General features: G+C 46.4%; 1 protein-coding gene across 1 annotated transcript in view; it reads right to left on the reverse strand.

Moving 5' to 3' along the window:
• Window positions 1–15,977, reverse strand: part of ADAP1 (ArfGAP with dual PH domains 1) — a 131,132-nt gene extending 115,155 nt beyond the window's left edge. The window contains exon 1 of the mRNA XM_006112840.3: window positions 15,521–15,977. Within this exon, the coding sequence (XP_006112902.1) occupies window positions 15,521–15,605 (85 nt within the window). The 5' untranslated portion in view covers window positions 15,606–15,977. The remainder of the gene's footprint in view (window positions 1–15,520) is intronic.
• Between the last annotated feature and the right edge of the window lie 1,369 nt (window positions 15,978–17,346).

The raw sequence follows: 17,346 nt of genomic DNA on the forward strand, positions 1-17,346 counted from the left end.
CATCTGGGCAAGGGAGTAGCACATATAAACGCTATGCTTCAAAAATTCCAATAAAAATAGGCATTATTCCTCCTGTTTTGCCTTTCCCTCTCTGGAATCTGCATCAATTTGTGAGAACAAGCTCCCAAATTCTCCCATGCCTTCCTCCTGATTGTTTCCCATGGGGGATATTCATCTAAAAACTCAGTCTCAAATAACCTTTAGTTTTCCTTTGTTTAATGAATGACAATGAAGGGAACATTTGATGATTTCCTGTTCTGTTCATTCCCTCTGAGACAACTAGCCACTGTCAGAAGACAGGATACTGGGCTAGATGGACCTTTGGTCTGACCCAATATGGCTGTTCTTATGTACAATTTGGCTTTTTTAAAAAAAATTATTCTTTGCATTTCAATAAACTTTAGTGTTGAGATGTAAATAAACAAGACTTAAAATTTGTAGTTTTACTCTAAAATGGTGTTAAAAGCATAGGTATGAAACAATGAGAAAAGATTAACCTGCATCTTTATAAGCATTTCAACAGTGTTACATGTGATGGTGTAGTATTGACAAAAAACAAGTGTTATAAAAATATATATTGAATATACATTGCTATGAATGTGCTTGCTACATGGCTGAATCATTGTTTCTGCAGGAGCCTTACACTTTGAGTTTCCTGACAATCTAATGGTTACTTTCCAAGGCTATGGTTGCATTCTTTAAGATAGACAGCTTGATATATTTTTTGCCCCAAAGCTAGGTAACACCAATTTTAGTCAAACTTTGCATGAATTAAGGACATGAAAGTGTAATCATGTACACGGTTAACCGATGAGCCTGAGATCATCAGTTAACCTTTATGGTTATAGGTTAACCTGGTATGCACAAGAAACTGGCTTAAAAGCTGGCTCCCCACATATACTGGCTTTCCGGGAGCCGCCTGCGCCCCCCATGTTGCTGCTTCCGATAGCTTGAAATTTCAGCGGTTACACAATTACTATATTAAATACATTTTAACATCCCTAGTAGAAATGTGTAAATAGAATTTTTCTGTGTATACACAACCTGCAAAAGTGTAGAGAGACAGCCTGTATATTGTATTCATGGATTTGTGGATTCATATGTTCTGAAATTCCAAGATCGTAAATAGGAGCAGAATTCTAGATTTTGAAATCAGGAAGAAGGCCTCTGACCTATTTGTACACCTGGCCATCTGGGGCCCAGCTAGGCTATTGAACAACCAAGATGTGAAGAAAGTGCTGTTGTAAATTTCATAAATGCATGAACAAGACTCAGATATGAACATCAAGGGCAGCAAAATGTGTGTTTAACCACAAGAATAAACTCATCCGATGCTAAGACTCAACTGATGGTTGGCGTCAGTCTCAGTAAAGCAATTCTGCACTGATGTTATCTTGCTTTAAGATTTCTCAGCGTAAAGAGATCAGATCAGAGCAGTACCTATTTCAGCATGATTTATACCAAAGTGCATATCAGCCTGTGAATTTTCTCAGGAGAGATTTAAAAAAAAAACCAACAGTTTGTCTCTTTACAAAACAAATGTTACCTTAAATGGGCAAGAGTATTTAGGGGGGATTTTTTTATTATTATTTTTACACTGCCTGAACTATCGAGGTGCAACCTTCCAAAATTCTTCCTGGAAAAACTCTAGTTAAAATGTTTCAGAGTGATGGGTGATGTCACATTTTACGTCAATTTTGAGCTCAAAGATCACAACCAGACATTGACGAATTGTGGGACACCAAAGGAAGGGCAGAGTATCGCAAATACACATGCGAAATGAGATCATTTCATGGCTTACGGCAATGGGTCGCAAGCTTTTGTATCCGTGACCCCTTCTACACAACTCTGAATGTGACCCCCTTACAAACTAAAACCACTTTTTAAAAATATTTATTTAACACTATTATACATGCTGGAGGCCAGGAGCAACATGTGGGGGGCACAAGAAGGCACATGCCCCCAAATGGCATGAATGGGAGGGGCAAGGCGCCAGCCAGCAGAGCCTCTGGGTGTCTGGAGAGACTAGCGGGGAGAAGAAGGGACTGGCACTGTCAGTAAGGTTCCTTCTCTCCCTGCCCCTCCCCGCACTATCTGGCAACAGAGGAGGAAGCAGAACAAGTCTCTCCTGGTGTGTCACTTGGGATTGCCCCCACACTCACTGATGGGAAGCGGAGTCATGTGGAGCAACGCAGCTGGGGAGCAGAATGAGCTACGGGAACATAGCGCCACTTCCCCTGCTGCTGCTGGTGAGTGGGGTGGGGGTGGACCTCTGTCCCACTATTCCCCCACACCACATCGCTCAGAGGAGGAGGAAGAGCTGGGGTGGGGGTGCAGCAAGGGCAGGGAAGGGGTTTGTCCCAGTCCTTCCCCAGGCTGGGGGAAGCAGTCACATGGCCAGTGTACCCTGTCTGCCCCCCTCACCAGCTACCACTGTGGAGGCAAAGCAGGGCTTTGGATGGAGGCTGACAGCTTGCAACTCCATAATAATAAATAACCCCATAACCCCCATTTTGAAAAACTTTGGGCACTCATGACACAGGAAATCAGGTTTCAGTAACCAGCTCAGCCTCCGTGTGTGACTCTCAGTCAAGTCCCCATGTGGTTTGATGCTCAACGAGTATAAATCAGCCACAATGGTTTACACCAGCTCAAAATATTTATTAATATATCTGTGCTTCAGCTCCCTACCTGTAAAAAGGAGAAAGTTATACTACCTCTCTCACACCCTTTTTCTGTTCTACTCAGAGCATCAATTCTTGAGGGCAGGGACCATCTTTTACTGTGCGCTAGCATAGCATCTAGCATAAAGTGGTTCCCGGCTTCAGTGAGGCCTGTAGGGACAACTATAGTGCAAATAATCAGTTATTTGAACCAAATTCTGTTGTCCCTGATTGAACAAAACCCTCACTGAATTCAGAGGCAGCTTTTTTGATTAAGGATGCAGAATTTGGACAATTAGCAGGAATCACATTTTCCAGAGCCCTACAGTATGTTTGTCTTTATTTCAGAAGAAGAAATGGTGGCAAAAGCACAAGGGGAGGTAAGACCCATGTACCAATATATCCCAGGTAAAGCCTTTGGCTCTTCTAGACAACTTTCTCTCCTCCACCTTCCTTTCAAACTCCAACCTGCAAGGGAAACTGTGTTGCTCCAAACTCAGGTCCCACTAAACTGCAGCAGAGCAAGGTAACCTCTTCCATAGCATGATGAAAGAGTGGTATATTTCATTTTGCTTACCATATCTATCAGCAATAAGGCAGAGGAATTCATTGTTAAGGTTGGGAAGCCCTTGCTAACAGTGTCCCTCTGTTTATTGCTCTTCTGGGTTTCAAATATTTTAGTTGCAACTAACTGCAGAATGGCAGTGGGAGGAGATTGTGGAGAGAAGGGAAGATGTGCATGGATGTTTGTGTTTTGCTGAACATCGACAGTTGCAGTCCTCTTACGACATAACTTGTCATTGTTTTTGATAACAGCAGGCAGAGAAAGAAGAATAGCTCTGAACGTGTCAAGAGCAAAATTAATCCCCTCCAACCTAAGCTGTGGAGAAAAGAACTGTGGAGAATTAAAATTCTCCAGGACTGACTGCTCCGCAAGAAGCACCGCCCCTCCCAAACTCCACTGTCAAATAATCTGCTATTGATTTCTTCTCTCCCCTCCAGTCTCCAATTACCCATAGGTCTCTCCTCCTCCCGAGCTCTTTCTTTTGTTTTGCTTTGGCCTATGGTTCTGCATAGTCCTCTTATGTACATGCCACATGGTTACTGAAGCACCCATTCTGCAAACCATGAACATGAGGAACTTCCACAGGAGTCACAGAATTCCATGTACAGTTTATAGGACTGTCCCCAGCTCTGCATGTATTATTCTGTAATATGCTTTGCTCTACTTTTGGATGAAGGAAGCTATAACAACCACCAGTCATAGATCCACTGCCATCATTACTGCACCCCAGAGTAATGTGTGTTGAGAAATTCTCAGCTCCGAAATAGAGCAGACTAAACCACAGCCAGAGCTTGAGGTAGTTACAGGTTTTATCGAAGCAGTTGATTCTCTTGATGGACCCTGATCAGACTTCGGAGACAGGACTTGATGTGGCCAAGCAAATGACTATGCTCCTATGCTATTTTAAAGAACAGCCACAAATGACGTAAAGAAGTTTTGCAGCAAGTTGTAATTAATGACACTTATTAAATCCATATTTTCAAAGAAAAGGTTCGTTGCAAGTGCCCCATAATTAAACCCTAATAGTACAGGCTATGTAATGTAAATCTAGGTATTTCACAAATAATTGTGTTTCTGATTACTTATGGGCTGTGTCCCTTTTGAGCCAGTAACAAATACTGCCACTCAGTCACACACACTTTTTACTCCATTAGTTTCTATTTATTGCAGTTTTATACCTGCCCAAGATAAAGTTTGACTGAATCTTGCTGTTAGTTTTACCATTATCATGACCACTATGGAAAAACAGTTATCAAGCTTCTCCCATTAGTAAATAGCAGTAAAACCTGATAAAGAAAACCTCCAGGTATTCCTAAGTTCCAGCCAAATGGCTTTGTTCCCTAAAGCAAAGCCAATATCAGGAAAACAACATGGATCAAGGGGAATATTAAATAGAAATGTACCCAAATGCAATAAACCACTGGTCTTTAAGTATCATTGCTATGGTACAACAGATGCCCATTTCAGACTACTTCCACTGCAAAACACTACAAGTAATTATGGTGTTTACTTATTGACTAAACTGGTCTTAAAGTCAGAAATCTACGGTTATCATGCCTATCTTTACAAACAGGAACAAGATATTCAGATGGCATTTTTATGCTTCATTCATCTTGAGAGTACAGAAAATGAAGACACTGCTAAACAAGGACTAGAGAAATACCCAGGGCATATAGAAATTCAGAGTGAATTCAGAAATCCCCTAATCAGCTCCTGCCTCTGTCACCCCGCCCCCCCCAACAAACCTCAGTGTATAAATCACTCTTTAGCCCATCATTACTAAACATACAACTGTCCTTCAAGAAAAAATATTTGTTTTAAATTTACACATACAACACAACTTGAAGGGAAGAAAGAGAGAGAAAGGACATGGGTGGGATAGAAGTTAACAGAATATGGTGGTTAAATAACCAGTCTCACCTGAACTCATAAGTGGAGTTTGAACAGAGGACCTTCAGAACAGAAAGCATAGGCCTTGGCCACATTCATTAAAGAATGAACCCAGTTAGCTAGAAGCAGCAGCAGACTCAAACCCAAAGTGGAATAGATGAGAACACAGATTCTCACCCTGTTAGCATGAGTATACATGCATTCCCAAAGCTCCAAGCAGCAACATATTTTCCATTACTTTAAAAAGACTCAAAACATATTATTAGCACTAGCCTGGTCAAGACAAGTGTCTTGGGGACCTTGTTGAATGGCCAATAATGCTATCATATTAAGAATAGTGATAGAAATGTAGCCGTGTTAGTCTGGGGTAGTTGAAGCAAAATGCAGGACAATGTAGCACTTTAAAGACTAACAAGATGGTTTATTAGATGATGAGCTTTCGTGGGCCAGACCCACTTCCTCAGATCAAATAGTGGAAGAAAGTAGTCACAACCATATATACCAAAGGATACAATTAAAAAAAATGAACGAATATGAAAAGGACAAATCACATTGCAGAACAGAAGGGGGATGCGGGGGGGTGGGAAGGGGGAGGAAGGAAGGTAAGTGTCTGTGAATTGCTGATATTAAAGGTAGGGAGAGTGGGATGTTTGTGAGTTAATGGTATTACAGGTGATAATTGGGGAAACTGTCTTGGTAATGGGTGAGAAAGTTCAAAGTCTTGTTAAGTCCTTGGTGATAAGTGTCGAATTTTAACATGAATGACAGTTCAGAGGATTCCCTTTCAAGTGCAGATGTAAAAGGTCTTTGTAGCAGAATGCAGGTGGCTAAGTCATTTAGAGAGTGTCCTTTCTGGTTAAAGTGGCAAGAAACTGTTTTCTCTTTGTGATCTTGTCTGATATCTGTTTTGTGGGCATTAATCCTTTGGCGAAGTGTCTGAGATGTTTGTCCAATGTACATAGCAGACGGACACTTTCGGCACATGATAGCATAGATTATATTTCTGGATGCGCAGGAATATGTGTTCTTGATCTTATGATTTCCAGTTTGAGAACAACTTATACCTCCAGATCAGCGGCACAGCCATGGGTACACGCATGGCCCCACAATATGCTAACATCTTTATGGCTGACCTAGAACAACGTTTCCTCAACTCCCGTCCCCTTTCACCCCTCCTCTACCTACGGTACATCGATGACATCTTTATGATCTGGACACATGGCCAAGAAACACTGGAGATATTCCACAGAGATTTCAACAACCTACACCCCACCATCAACCTCAGCCTGGACCATTCTACACGAGAGATCCACTTCCTGGACACCACCGTACAAATCAACAATGGAAAATTAGACACCACTCTCTACAGAAAACCCACCGACTCATACAGTTACCTACATGCATCCAGCTCCCATCCAGAACACACCACACGATCCATCGTCTATAGCCAAGCCCTTCGATACAACCGCATCTGCTCTAACCCCACTGACAGAGACCAGAAGCTTCAGGATCTCTACCAAGCATTTATAAATCTCAACTACCCACCCAGAGAAATAAAAAAGCAAATTGAAAGAGCCAGACGAATACCTAGAAACCATCTACTTCAAGACAGACCCAAGAAAACCAACAATAGAACACCACTTGTCATCACCTACAACCCCCAACTAAAACCTGTCCAACACATTATCAATAAACTACAGCCTATATTGGAACAGGATACCATACTCAAAGAGGCTCTGGGAGACAGACCCATAGTCTCATATAGACAACCACCTAACCTCAAGATGATTCTTACCAACCACCACAGGACATACCACACTAATACCAACCCTGGTACCTTCCCTTGCAACAAACCCCGTTGCCAGCTTTGTCCACATATTCATTCTGCTGATACCATTATTGGACCTAACCAAGTAAGTTATAAGATCAAGAACACATATTCCTGCGCATCCAGAAATATAATCTATGCTATCATGTGCCGAAAGTGTCCGTCTGCTATGTACATTGGACAAACATCTCAGACACTTCGCCAAAGGATTAATGCCCACAAAACAGATATCAGACAAGATCACAAAGAGAAAACAGTTTCTTGCCACTTTAACCAGAAAGGACACTCTCTAAATGACTTAGCCACCTGCATTCTGCTACAAAGACCTTTTACATCTGCACTTGAAAGGGAATCCTCTGAACTGTCATTCATGTTAAAATTCGACACTTATCACCAAGGACTTAACAAGACTTTGAACTTTCTCACCCATTACCAAGACAGTTTCCCCAATTATCACCTGTAATACCATTAACTCACAAACATCCCACTCTCCCTACCTTTAATATCAGCAATTCACAGACACTTACCTTCCTTCCTCCCCCTTCCCACCCCCCCGCATCCCCCTTCTGTTCTGCAATGTGATTTGTCCTTTTCATATTCGTTCATTTTTTTTAATTGTATCCTTTGGTATATATGGTTGTGACTACTTTCTTCCACTATTTGATCTGAGGAAGTGGGTCTGGCCCACGAAAGCTCATCATCTAATAAACCATCTTGTTAGTCTTTAAAGTGCTACATTGTCCTGCATTTTGCTTCATCATATTAAGACATCCTCCAGTGGACATCACTGTCTCATGCTGAATAAAGGGCCCTGAACAATAAAGTCAGTAGGTTTGCATCCAAGTAAATCAGCCATGGTTGGTGTTGATGCCTTTTTAAGAGGAGTACAACAGTAGTTCAGTAGGAGCTTTATAGTTCCTGATGGGAAAAAGATAACTTTGGAGGAAGTTTTACAGGTAGGCAAAACATTTCTTTCCATGATGTAAGAGGAATGTTAACTATATAGTGCAACCAGGGGAATCTCAATGTAATTAATATTATGGAAGCAATAGCTGCAGATTCTCTCTTCAGTTTGGCCCAGTCTAGAGCAAATGGCTCTTCAGTGGCTAGCTACTTGAAAGGCTTGATTTTATAATGGAATCAGAAGACATTTGTCTGCAGAGTCAGGAATGAGTTTCTTCTTGAAGTTAATGTACTATAGGAGAAAACGATGGGGTTTCAGAAAGGGACTTTGTTCCTCACATGTGAGGGTGCACACTGCAGACAATCACTGCCTGTCAGCAGAGCTTTTACCCAGACATGTTTACAAATATGCTGAACCATTTGCATCCAGCACCTGGGGACTATGTGCCCCCTTCGGCTTGCTCTCTGCAGATCACAGCAGTCCTGCAAGCTTGGTGAATTATGAACTCAGGGTGAATAGCTACCGCCCTGTAATGTGGGGTGCTCTTGTGGTCCGAAAGCCCTTCTCCTTGCAAAGATGGTCTCACATAAGCAAAACACAACTTCAGTGAGAACCCTTTCCTCCTCCACCTCTGCCCGCTAGCTCCTTTTGATCCATCTTAACTCCTCTTCACCACTGCCCACCTCTTTCAATGCCTTCCTTCTCCCAAAACAAGGGGAAAAGGGGTTCTTCCACTTCTTTATCTTTTCCTCCAACCACCAACTTTATGTCATGTGTTTATAGCCTTAAATGGCCCTGCCTAACAGGAGCAACATTTTAAGTACAGGAAGATGCCCCAGTTCCTGGATAGGTGGAAACTACAGTTATACTAGCCCCCAACTCTAAGCTCTCTCCTTAACCCTTGGACTTTCTGAGTGGCCTAGTGCAGCAAGATACTAAATACCCTCAACTCCAGAAAGCTTAGCACCTTATAGGGTCAGGTCCTATAACAACATGGTCCTGACCTTGCTATCCTTCATTTCTGGCCTCACTGCTCATCTTCCTTCCCACAAACACGCATCCTGTTAGATGAAATTCATATAGATCTAAGTGGAAGTTACGCATTTGTGCATTTTTTTCAATAGTTCCCATGCATGGCAGCATACAGACAACCCCAGTCAAGTGGGAAAGATAAGAGCACATTACAGAAAATTAATGATGAATGGGATAGATCCAATAAACAGGACGAGGTCTGAGCCTCAGCACTACTGAAGTGACATTTGCACTTCTGCCTGCATGGCTAAGTTTCTTCCTCCCCAAATCAAAGTAAAAAGATTTTGAACCAGTAGAAAGGTAACCCTAAACTGAGTCATAAGAACATAAGAACGGCCGTACTGGGTCAGACCAAAGGTCCATCTAGCCCAGTATCCTGTCTACCGACAGTGGCCAGCACCAGGTGCCCCAGAGAGGGTGGACCAAAGACAACGATCAAGCGATTTGTCTCCTGCCATCCCTCTCCAGCCTCTGACAAACAGAGGCCAAGGACAGTTAGAATGGAATATGAAGAGACCCCTCCCGTGGAGACAAAATTGATATCTGCATCTGCAAAAATGGTTCGCAGTTATCCGCATTCACAGATGCAGATACCTGCAAACAGAAAGAGGATGTCCACTGACTGGCAGAGCACAAGTGAAGAGACACACACAAAGCCTTGTTGTGCCCCCAGACAACCATCCATCTCACAATGTGCAAAAATATTTCTTAAGACAAATAATGGTTTAAAACCAATTGCATTGCCATATTAGTCTTAAAGAAAAAGAACATGCTAGAAGACTGCAGCAAAGGAAGTTTAGGTAGGACAATAGGAAAAAGTTCCTAACTGTCAGGGTCGTCAAACACTGGAATAAATTGCCCAGGGAGGTTGTGGAATCTCCATCTCTGGAGATATTTAAGAGTAGGTTAGATAAATATCAGCGGGGTAGCCGTGTTAGTCTGAATCTGCAAAAGCGGCTAAGAGTCCTGTGGCACCTTATAGACTAACAGAAGTGTTGGAGCATAAGCTTTCATGGGCAAAGTTCCACTTAGTCAGATGCATGTCTATCAGGAATGGTCTAGACAGTATTTGGTCCTGCCATGAGGGCAGGGGACTGGACTCGATGACCTCTCGAGGTCCCTTCCAGTCCTAGTATTCTATGAGTCTACGGTAAGACATTGCTTGAACAGCAGCCATTAGGAGAGATTATTCACTGTGCCATCAGACCTGTATAATCCGTGCTGCCTTCCCTGATGACAAACACCTTGTTCCAGTGAAATAGACTTGTTGCAACCTGGCTTCCACCCAATGAGAGATGCAATCCAACAAAGAGTCCTGCAGTGTGTGAGATTCAGGGCCCTGCGTTCCAAGTACAGGCAGTCCCCGGGTTACGTACAAGATAGGGACTGTAGGTTTGTTCTTAAGTTGAATCTGTATGTAAGTCGGAACTGGCGTCCAGATTCAGCCGCTGCTGAAACTGACCAGCGGCTGACTACAGGAAGCCAGAGGCAGAGTTGCTCTGCCCCGGGCTTCCTGGAATCAGCCTCTGATCAGTTTCAACAGGCTGAATCTGGACGCCAGTTCCGACTTACATACAGATTCAACTTAAGAACCCCAGGCGTCCCCAAGTCAGCTGCTGCTGAAACTGATCAGCGGCTGATTCCAGGAAGCCCGGGGCAGAGCAACTCTGCCTCGGGCTTCCTGTAGTCAGCGCTGGTCAGTTTCAGCAGCGGCTGACTTGGGGACACCTGGGGCAGAGCAGCTGGGGTGCTGCTGGGTTGCTCCAGTAGCGCCGCTCCTCGGCGCTACTGGACCAACCCACCAGCACCCCAGCTTCTCTGCCCCAGGCGTCCTGATTCAGCCGCTGCTGAAACTGACCAGCAGCGGCTGAATCAGGACGCCTGGGGCAGAGCAGCTGGGGTGCTGCCGGGTTGGTCCAGTAGCACCCAGAGCGGCGCTGCGGGACCAACCGGCAGCGCCCCAGCTGCTCTACCACAGGTGTCCGGAGAAAAGCCTGGTCTGTTGGGGGGGGGATGTGGGCGTACTAGCTGCGCCTTCCCCCCCTCCCCAGCAGACCAGGGAGACGCGGGCAGCGGGCGGCGGACCAAGATGCACCACGGTCCCGCCACCCGGGTCCTCCGAGGCTTTGCTCCGCATCTCCCTGGTCTGCTGGAGACCAGCAGGGAGACGGGGAGCAAAGGGAGACGGGGAGCAAAGCCGCGGAGCACGCGGGCAGCGGACAGCCCAGACGCGCCACGGCTGTCCCGCTGCCAGCGTCCTCAGAGGCTTTGCTCCCCATCTCCCTGGTCTGCTGGTCTCCAGCAGACCAGGGAGACGGGCAGCAAACCCCGTTCGTAACTGGGGATCCGACATAAGTCGGATCCGCGTAACTCAGGGACTGCCTGTACATTTTATTACAATGGTTTGTGCATTGTAATTCAGCCTCAAAGACTTGGATAATGTGCTCTTATTGTTCACTACAGCAGGTTGGAATTCTTGGACAGAAAGCACTTAGTCAAAATGTCTCTTTCTGGAAAAAAAACTTCTACAAAAAAAATTAGATTTTTACTAAAACCTTTTTTTAAAAAAAAAATATGCTCTTCAAAAACTGCAAGAGAAAAAATAGTTTTCTCTTTTGTTTTCCTGTCTTTGGGTTTTGATCTCTAATGTGCCATAAGGCTTGGAAGGGGCAGTTAATTTAAGCAGTCAGAGAAAGCGGCTGGAGGGGCAGGGATAAGGGGAGAAATGGGAAGTGCAGCCTGGGAAGAAAGGTACTTATTTCAAATTAGTTTTGTTTGCTCATGTACTATTCTGTGGGCTGATTTTTTCACTGCACTGTTAGGTTACGTTTACACTACAAAGTTTTTGCACAAAAACTCACAGAGTGTTCACACCTCAAGCGCATTTTTGCACAAGAAAATTTACAGAGAATTGACAGAAAAGAGTGGTTTTTGTGGTATAGGTATTCCTCTTTCTACGAGGAATAAGTCCTTTTTGCGCAAGAGTTTTTGCGCGAAAAGGTGGGGGGGATGGGCAGCAGGGGGGTTTTGCTCAAAAACAGCCTATCAAAACAAGCACAGGTGCCCTGGTGGCCATTCTGTTAATGACAATCAGAGCTTTCTTGCGAGAGAGTTTCCATGCAGTCTGGACACTCTCTTGCGCAAAAGCGCATTGCTTTTCCGAAAAGCTTCTTGCACAAGAAGCCTGCAGTGTAGATATAGCCTCAAGTTGTACAACTTAGTCAGGAGGAGAGGTTAGATTGCAAACTCTTCGGCAGGAGGCATCTCTTTGTTCAGCGTTTGTAAAGCACCTAGCACCAGGAGGGTTCTGGGATGCTACTGCAACACAAAATCAACGATAAGGGAGAGTTTTTTCACAAAATGGCAAAAATGTAACATTCAAAAAATCACCAATTTCTTTAAAAAAAAGATTCTGAGGAAAATTTCAGAAAGTGAAGAGTCAGCCACTTTCTGCACAAATGGAATGAAAATCATTTGAAAACAGTAGCTATTTTGTTTTGTTTTTCCAAACAGCTCTATTATTTACCCCATTGTAAGAATCCCTTAGCTAAATAACTGCATCTTGTTGCTGATTCTCATTGGCTCATGAATTATCCCTTGTATTTTAGTGAGAGAAACATACACTCCATACTGCAGAACACCAGCCTTCAGTTTCTCCAAATCCCCGATTGCACTGGACTGGCAGAGGGATGCCTAGTGTCTCTGTCCCCATGCACCATCTGCCAATTGGCACCAGTCTTCCAGTCTTGTTTGTTTTCTCACCTCTTTTCTCCCATTCTCATCCTGTCTTCTTTCTTTTTTTCCTTCCCTATTTCTGTTTTGTTGTTGTGTTCTCTCTCCCCCACCTCTCTCACTAAAAGGAAAGTAAAATACAGGACTATGTAGCACTTTAAAGACTAACAAGATGGTTTATTAGATGATGAGCTTTCGTGGGCCAGACCCACTTCCTCAGATCAAATAGTGGAAGAAAATAGTCACAACCATATATACCAAAGGATAAAAGGAAAGTAATTCTCCACTGAAGACTCCCTAGGACTAGGCCAGTAGTTTTCAGCCTGTTTTTTCATTTGCAGACCTCTACATTTTAAATTGAGATGCAGCCCCCTTTGGAAATCTTAAGACATGGGTCAGGACCACAGGTGGAAAACCTGTGGTCTGCATGTAGCTTCATTCCTGAACTAAGTGGGACACAGGATGAGAAGGGAAGGTTAGGCTGACATGCGTGTCCCTGCAGCCTGTAAAGAGGAGAAACTGTCATGACTGGAGCTACTGGGAAATACACCAATTGCTATTTAACCGGATGTAGCATAGGGCAGTGAAAGTCAAGGGTCACGTAGCTGCTCTTTGCCTTGCCCTAGATTGGAAAACTTAATCCTACTTTCCCCTACACCAAAGCAAATAACCAGATTTAGTCCACTGATTTTATATGTAACACATATGCACACTGTGTGACTGTGTCTTGTCTTTAATTGTCCTAAGTAACCCATAGCATGCACAGGCATACTGGTTTGCAGTTACTGAACCGCAGTCAGCGGCATATACTACAGTGCAGTTACCGTGCATATCTAGTCTAGAGCTGGGCATAATTGGTTAAAAAAATTGGAGCAGAATGGTCAAGAAAGAAATGGAGCTTTAGCACTGGGGAACAATGCAGGAGAAAACAGAGCAGTTAGACCATGCAGAAAAGGAGATGAACTACAGTAATAGTTTCTCTTGCATCACAAGACACTGACCCAAATTTTGCTCGCTTACAAGGCGCAGGCCCACCGAACACATCTCTATACCCAGATGTGATCAACTGCAGACCTTGGCTTCCTAGCTTTAAAACCTGCATTTGGAGTCCTTAACAATCTAACCACAACACAAACGATTTTGCTGAGCCAAAGTTTCATTTTAATCATGCTGATGCCGGGTAGGTGCTCCCTGTTTTATTGGGTGGGCTTCGTATTACACATGCTGTAAGAGGTGTTCTATTGATCTGAACAGCCCTGGACTGTAAATGCTCCTTCTGGGGGGGAAAAACAGTTTAGGAAGATTCCAACTGCAGTCAGATCCAAGCTGTGTGCAGCCAAGTACTGAAAAGGTGGGTTAATAAGATTATATAGTAAGAGATGGCAGTAACTAGGTGGAGTTCGACCAGCCAGAAAAGCAACGCACACTGGGTAGTAGTGCATTCTTAGGCATCACTAACCAGGTACAAGGTGACTGAAAATATCCTTGGCAGATCCCAGTTTATCTTCAATATAGATTAGGGACACAAACCCTCAACTAATGATCCTTCCCAGCTGGTAGAGTCCTATTGACATCAAAGTGCCATAGAAAGGTAATAATATTCTGCAGAAGTCCTAAAACCTATAGAATGTAATTCTTAAGATGGCCCTTCTGCAGGTTTGATATTTTAAAGCCAACCTACCAAATACTGCAAGAGGGATATTATTTGCTATCTCTCCCTCCCGGGAAGGTTATTTTCTATTAAACTGTACAGGGCTTTCCCCGGAGGGATCTGAGCAGACACTTACAGACACAGACCTGAGCTTCCCTGCTCTCAGTGGGCATTCAAATTGCTCAGTCCCCAGTGACTTCTCTATTCAAAGGACAAGGAAGGGTGTGTGTCTGGCTCAGAAACTCCCGCCACCCCAACCACCCAGCAAGGAGCACCCCTGATTATTTCATGATCGGTAGTTATGCCTCAGGAAGACAGGGGCAAAGTCTCCAGCAAAGGCCTGCCGGTGGCCAAAGGTTGGCTGGCAGGAAGTGGCACAGCAAGGCGCCGGGTGCGCCAGGTCTGTTGATTTACCGAGAAGGGAACCTTGGCTGCCAAGCAGGGGTGGCGACAAAAGCCACACACAGTTTGCAGGGCGAGCACAAGGACAGGAGCAGGGAGGGGCAGGCAGAGCAGCCAGGCCGACAAGGGCCAGCTCGCCCGGCCCTAGGCCTGCAGACCTCGCCCCTGCCACCTGTCCTCCGCCCCGCCTGCCCACCCTTGCAAATTAACAAGGTGTCATTGTCATCTGGGCGCAGGGCTCGCTCTGCACTGCAGCTCGCGCACACAGCCCGGCTGGAGCGGCCGGGGATGACATCAGCATTCCCAAGTCAGCCCTAGAGCGCTGGGGCAGCGAGGTACCCCCGTGCGAAGGAGCGGGGCACCCTCTCTTTCCTGGCCCCCGAGCACGGCGCGGCCGGCCAGCTGCCGGATCGGGGACACGCCCCTCGCCTGCGGCCACGCTTGAATCGCCCCGCTCCTTGGAAGTGCCGCCGGGGGTACCCCCGCGCTGAGCACCGGGGAGACCTTCCTCCTGCCCCGGGGCTGGGAACCCCCGTGCCCACGCGGCCGGTTTCCTCTTTCTCCAGAGCCCGCAGTTTTGCAACAGCCCGGCTAGGGCTTGCAGGCTGGGGCAGAGCTCGCCGCAGCCAAGCGCCCAGCAAGCGGGGCTCTCCTGGCCGAGGCAAACTTGGACCGGACTCCACCCTGCCCGGGCAGCTAGCGGAAAGGAGCAGGTGCCGCCCTGGACCCCAGGGCGGCGCCTGCCCAGAGATTCCGGTGCCCGGCTGCATGCTCCGTCCCTGCCCCGCTCACTCCGGCGCTGGCTCCAGTCCTGCAGCGCTGCGACCCCCCGGCTCCGAGCCCCAGCCCTTACCGGGGGCAGAGCAGTCCGCGCACAGCTGGTTGCCCGGTCTCTGGAGCAGCTCCTGCAAAGCCTTCTTGGGCTTCTCCTTCGCCATGGGGCCGGTGCGAGTGAGACGGGCTCGGCTCTGGCTTCTCTTCTCCTCCTCCGCTAGATGCGCTTCATGGGGCTGGGGGCGCTGGAGAGGCTACCTCGCCGCCGGGGGCTGCTTCATCTGGCCCCGGCTCCGCTGGGTAAGTAGGACCCCTGGGCAGCCGCCGGGCGCTTAGGGCTCCTTCTCCCGCATCCTCCTCACTGGGCTCTGAGCAGCCTCCTGCCCCGGCAGCCGCCGCCGCCGCAGCTGATTGCGCGGGGCTGGTTCCGCATTCCTCCCGCGGCAGCGGGGAAGGTTCTGCCTTGCACCGGAGCCCGAGCGTGGCCCACTCCCGGCCAGCCTTGTCCGCCCGCGACCTCCAGTGGCGAGCCCGCCCTCCTGCAGGCGAGCACCACGGAGCCCCCTGGCTGCGCGAGTGGCGCGGAGGGGCGGGGAACACTCAACGAGACACTCTGTCACCTTGCTCCCACCTTTTGCCCCCGAGCCTGCGGAGAGGAGTAGCCCGCTTCCCGGAGACCTCTGCTGACTGAGGCTTAAGCCCCTTAAACACAAATCAGCCTTAAAAAAAATGCAATGGCGCTTTCCCTGCACAGGTCTCAAAGCACTTTGCCAATCTAGCCAAGGTGCTTACCTGGTTCTCAACATCCCAGCACCTGCCAATCTTTACCTATTTACCCCACAACGCCCTTGTGAGGTAGAGAAAAGTTATAATCCCTCCTGTACTGGTGGGGTACATCTGTCATAGGCTATGTTTAGACTGCAAGCCTCTTTCGAAAGAGAGCATCTAGACAGCACGCGGAACTTTCGAAAAAGCAAGCTGCTTTTTCGAAAGAAAGCAGCGAGTCTGGATGCTTTCTTTCTAAAAAGCCCTGTTTGCTTTCAAGAATGCCTTTTTTCGAAAGAGCACTTTCGAAAAAAGGCGTTCTTCGTCGTGGAATTAGGTTTACCGCCGTCGAAAGAAAAGCCGCGTTCTTTCGATTTAATTTCAAAAGAACACGGCTGCAGTCTAGACGCAGGTGAAGTTTTTTCGAAAAAAGGCTACTTTTTTCGAAAAAAACCCTGAGTCTGGACACAGCCATACAGAGGAAGATCGAAGCTGCCTGTCGATCTTACAGGGTTCCAATTAGTGGTCTAGTTAACACAGCTAATTTGAAGCAAGAGGGGCATTCCAGGTTGATGCCATAACCCTGCTTTCACAAGGAATAAGGGAAGTCAAAGGAAAAGTGTTCTCTCTTCTACTTCCTGCAGTGTAGACAGCACCAAAAACCTAGTTAAGCTGCTTCCACTTCAGCTATGCAATTAATGTAGCTAAAGTTGCTCTCTGTAGTGTACACATACTTGTGGAGAAAAAGGTCTAAGTCAGCGGTCACCAACCAGTAGATCAGGGTCTACTGGTAGATCTTGGAACCTTTGACAGGTGATCCTGAGAGGTTTGGCCCAAAGCCTATCAAGTGCTGGCACTTCATCTGCCCCTCAGTGCCCTGCTGCTCCTGCCCTCTGCCTTGGAGGTGCCCCTCACCCCTGGGAACCTTCTGTTTGCTGTGCAGGGCACAGGAAGAAGAGGAAGGGGGAGTGCTGATGTCAGGGTGCCCCTCCCTCCACCCTGTACCTCATCTCCACAGAGCAGAGGGGAGGCAGAGATGGAGAGTTTGGTGGAATCTCCATCACTAGAGGTTTTTAAGTCTCAGCTTGACAAAGCCCTGGCTGGGATGATTTAGTTGGGATTGGTCCTGCTTTGGGCAGG

Source organism: Pelodiscus sinensis, chromosome 16 (assembly GCF_049634645.1).
Source record: "Pelodiscus sinensis isolate JC-2024 chromosome 16, ASM4963464v1, whole genome shotgun sequence".
Classification (NCBI taxonomy): domain Eukaryota; kingdom Metazoa; phylum Chordata; order Testudines; family Trionychidae; genus Pelodiscus; species Pelodiscus sinensis.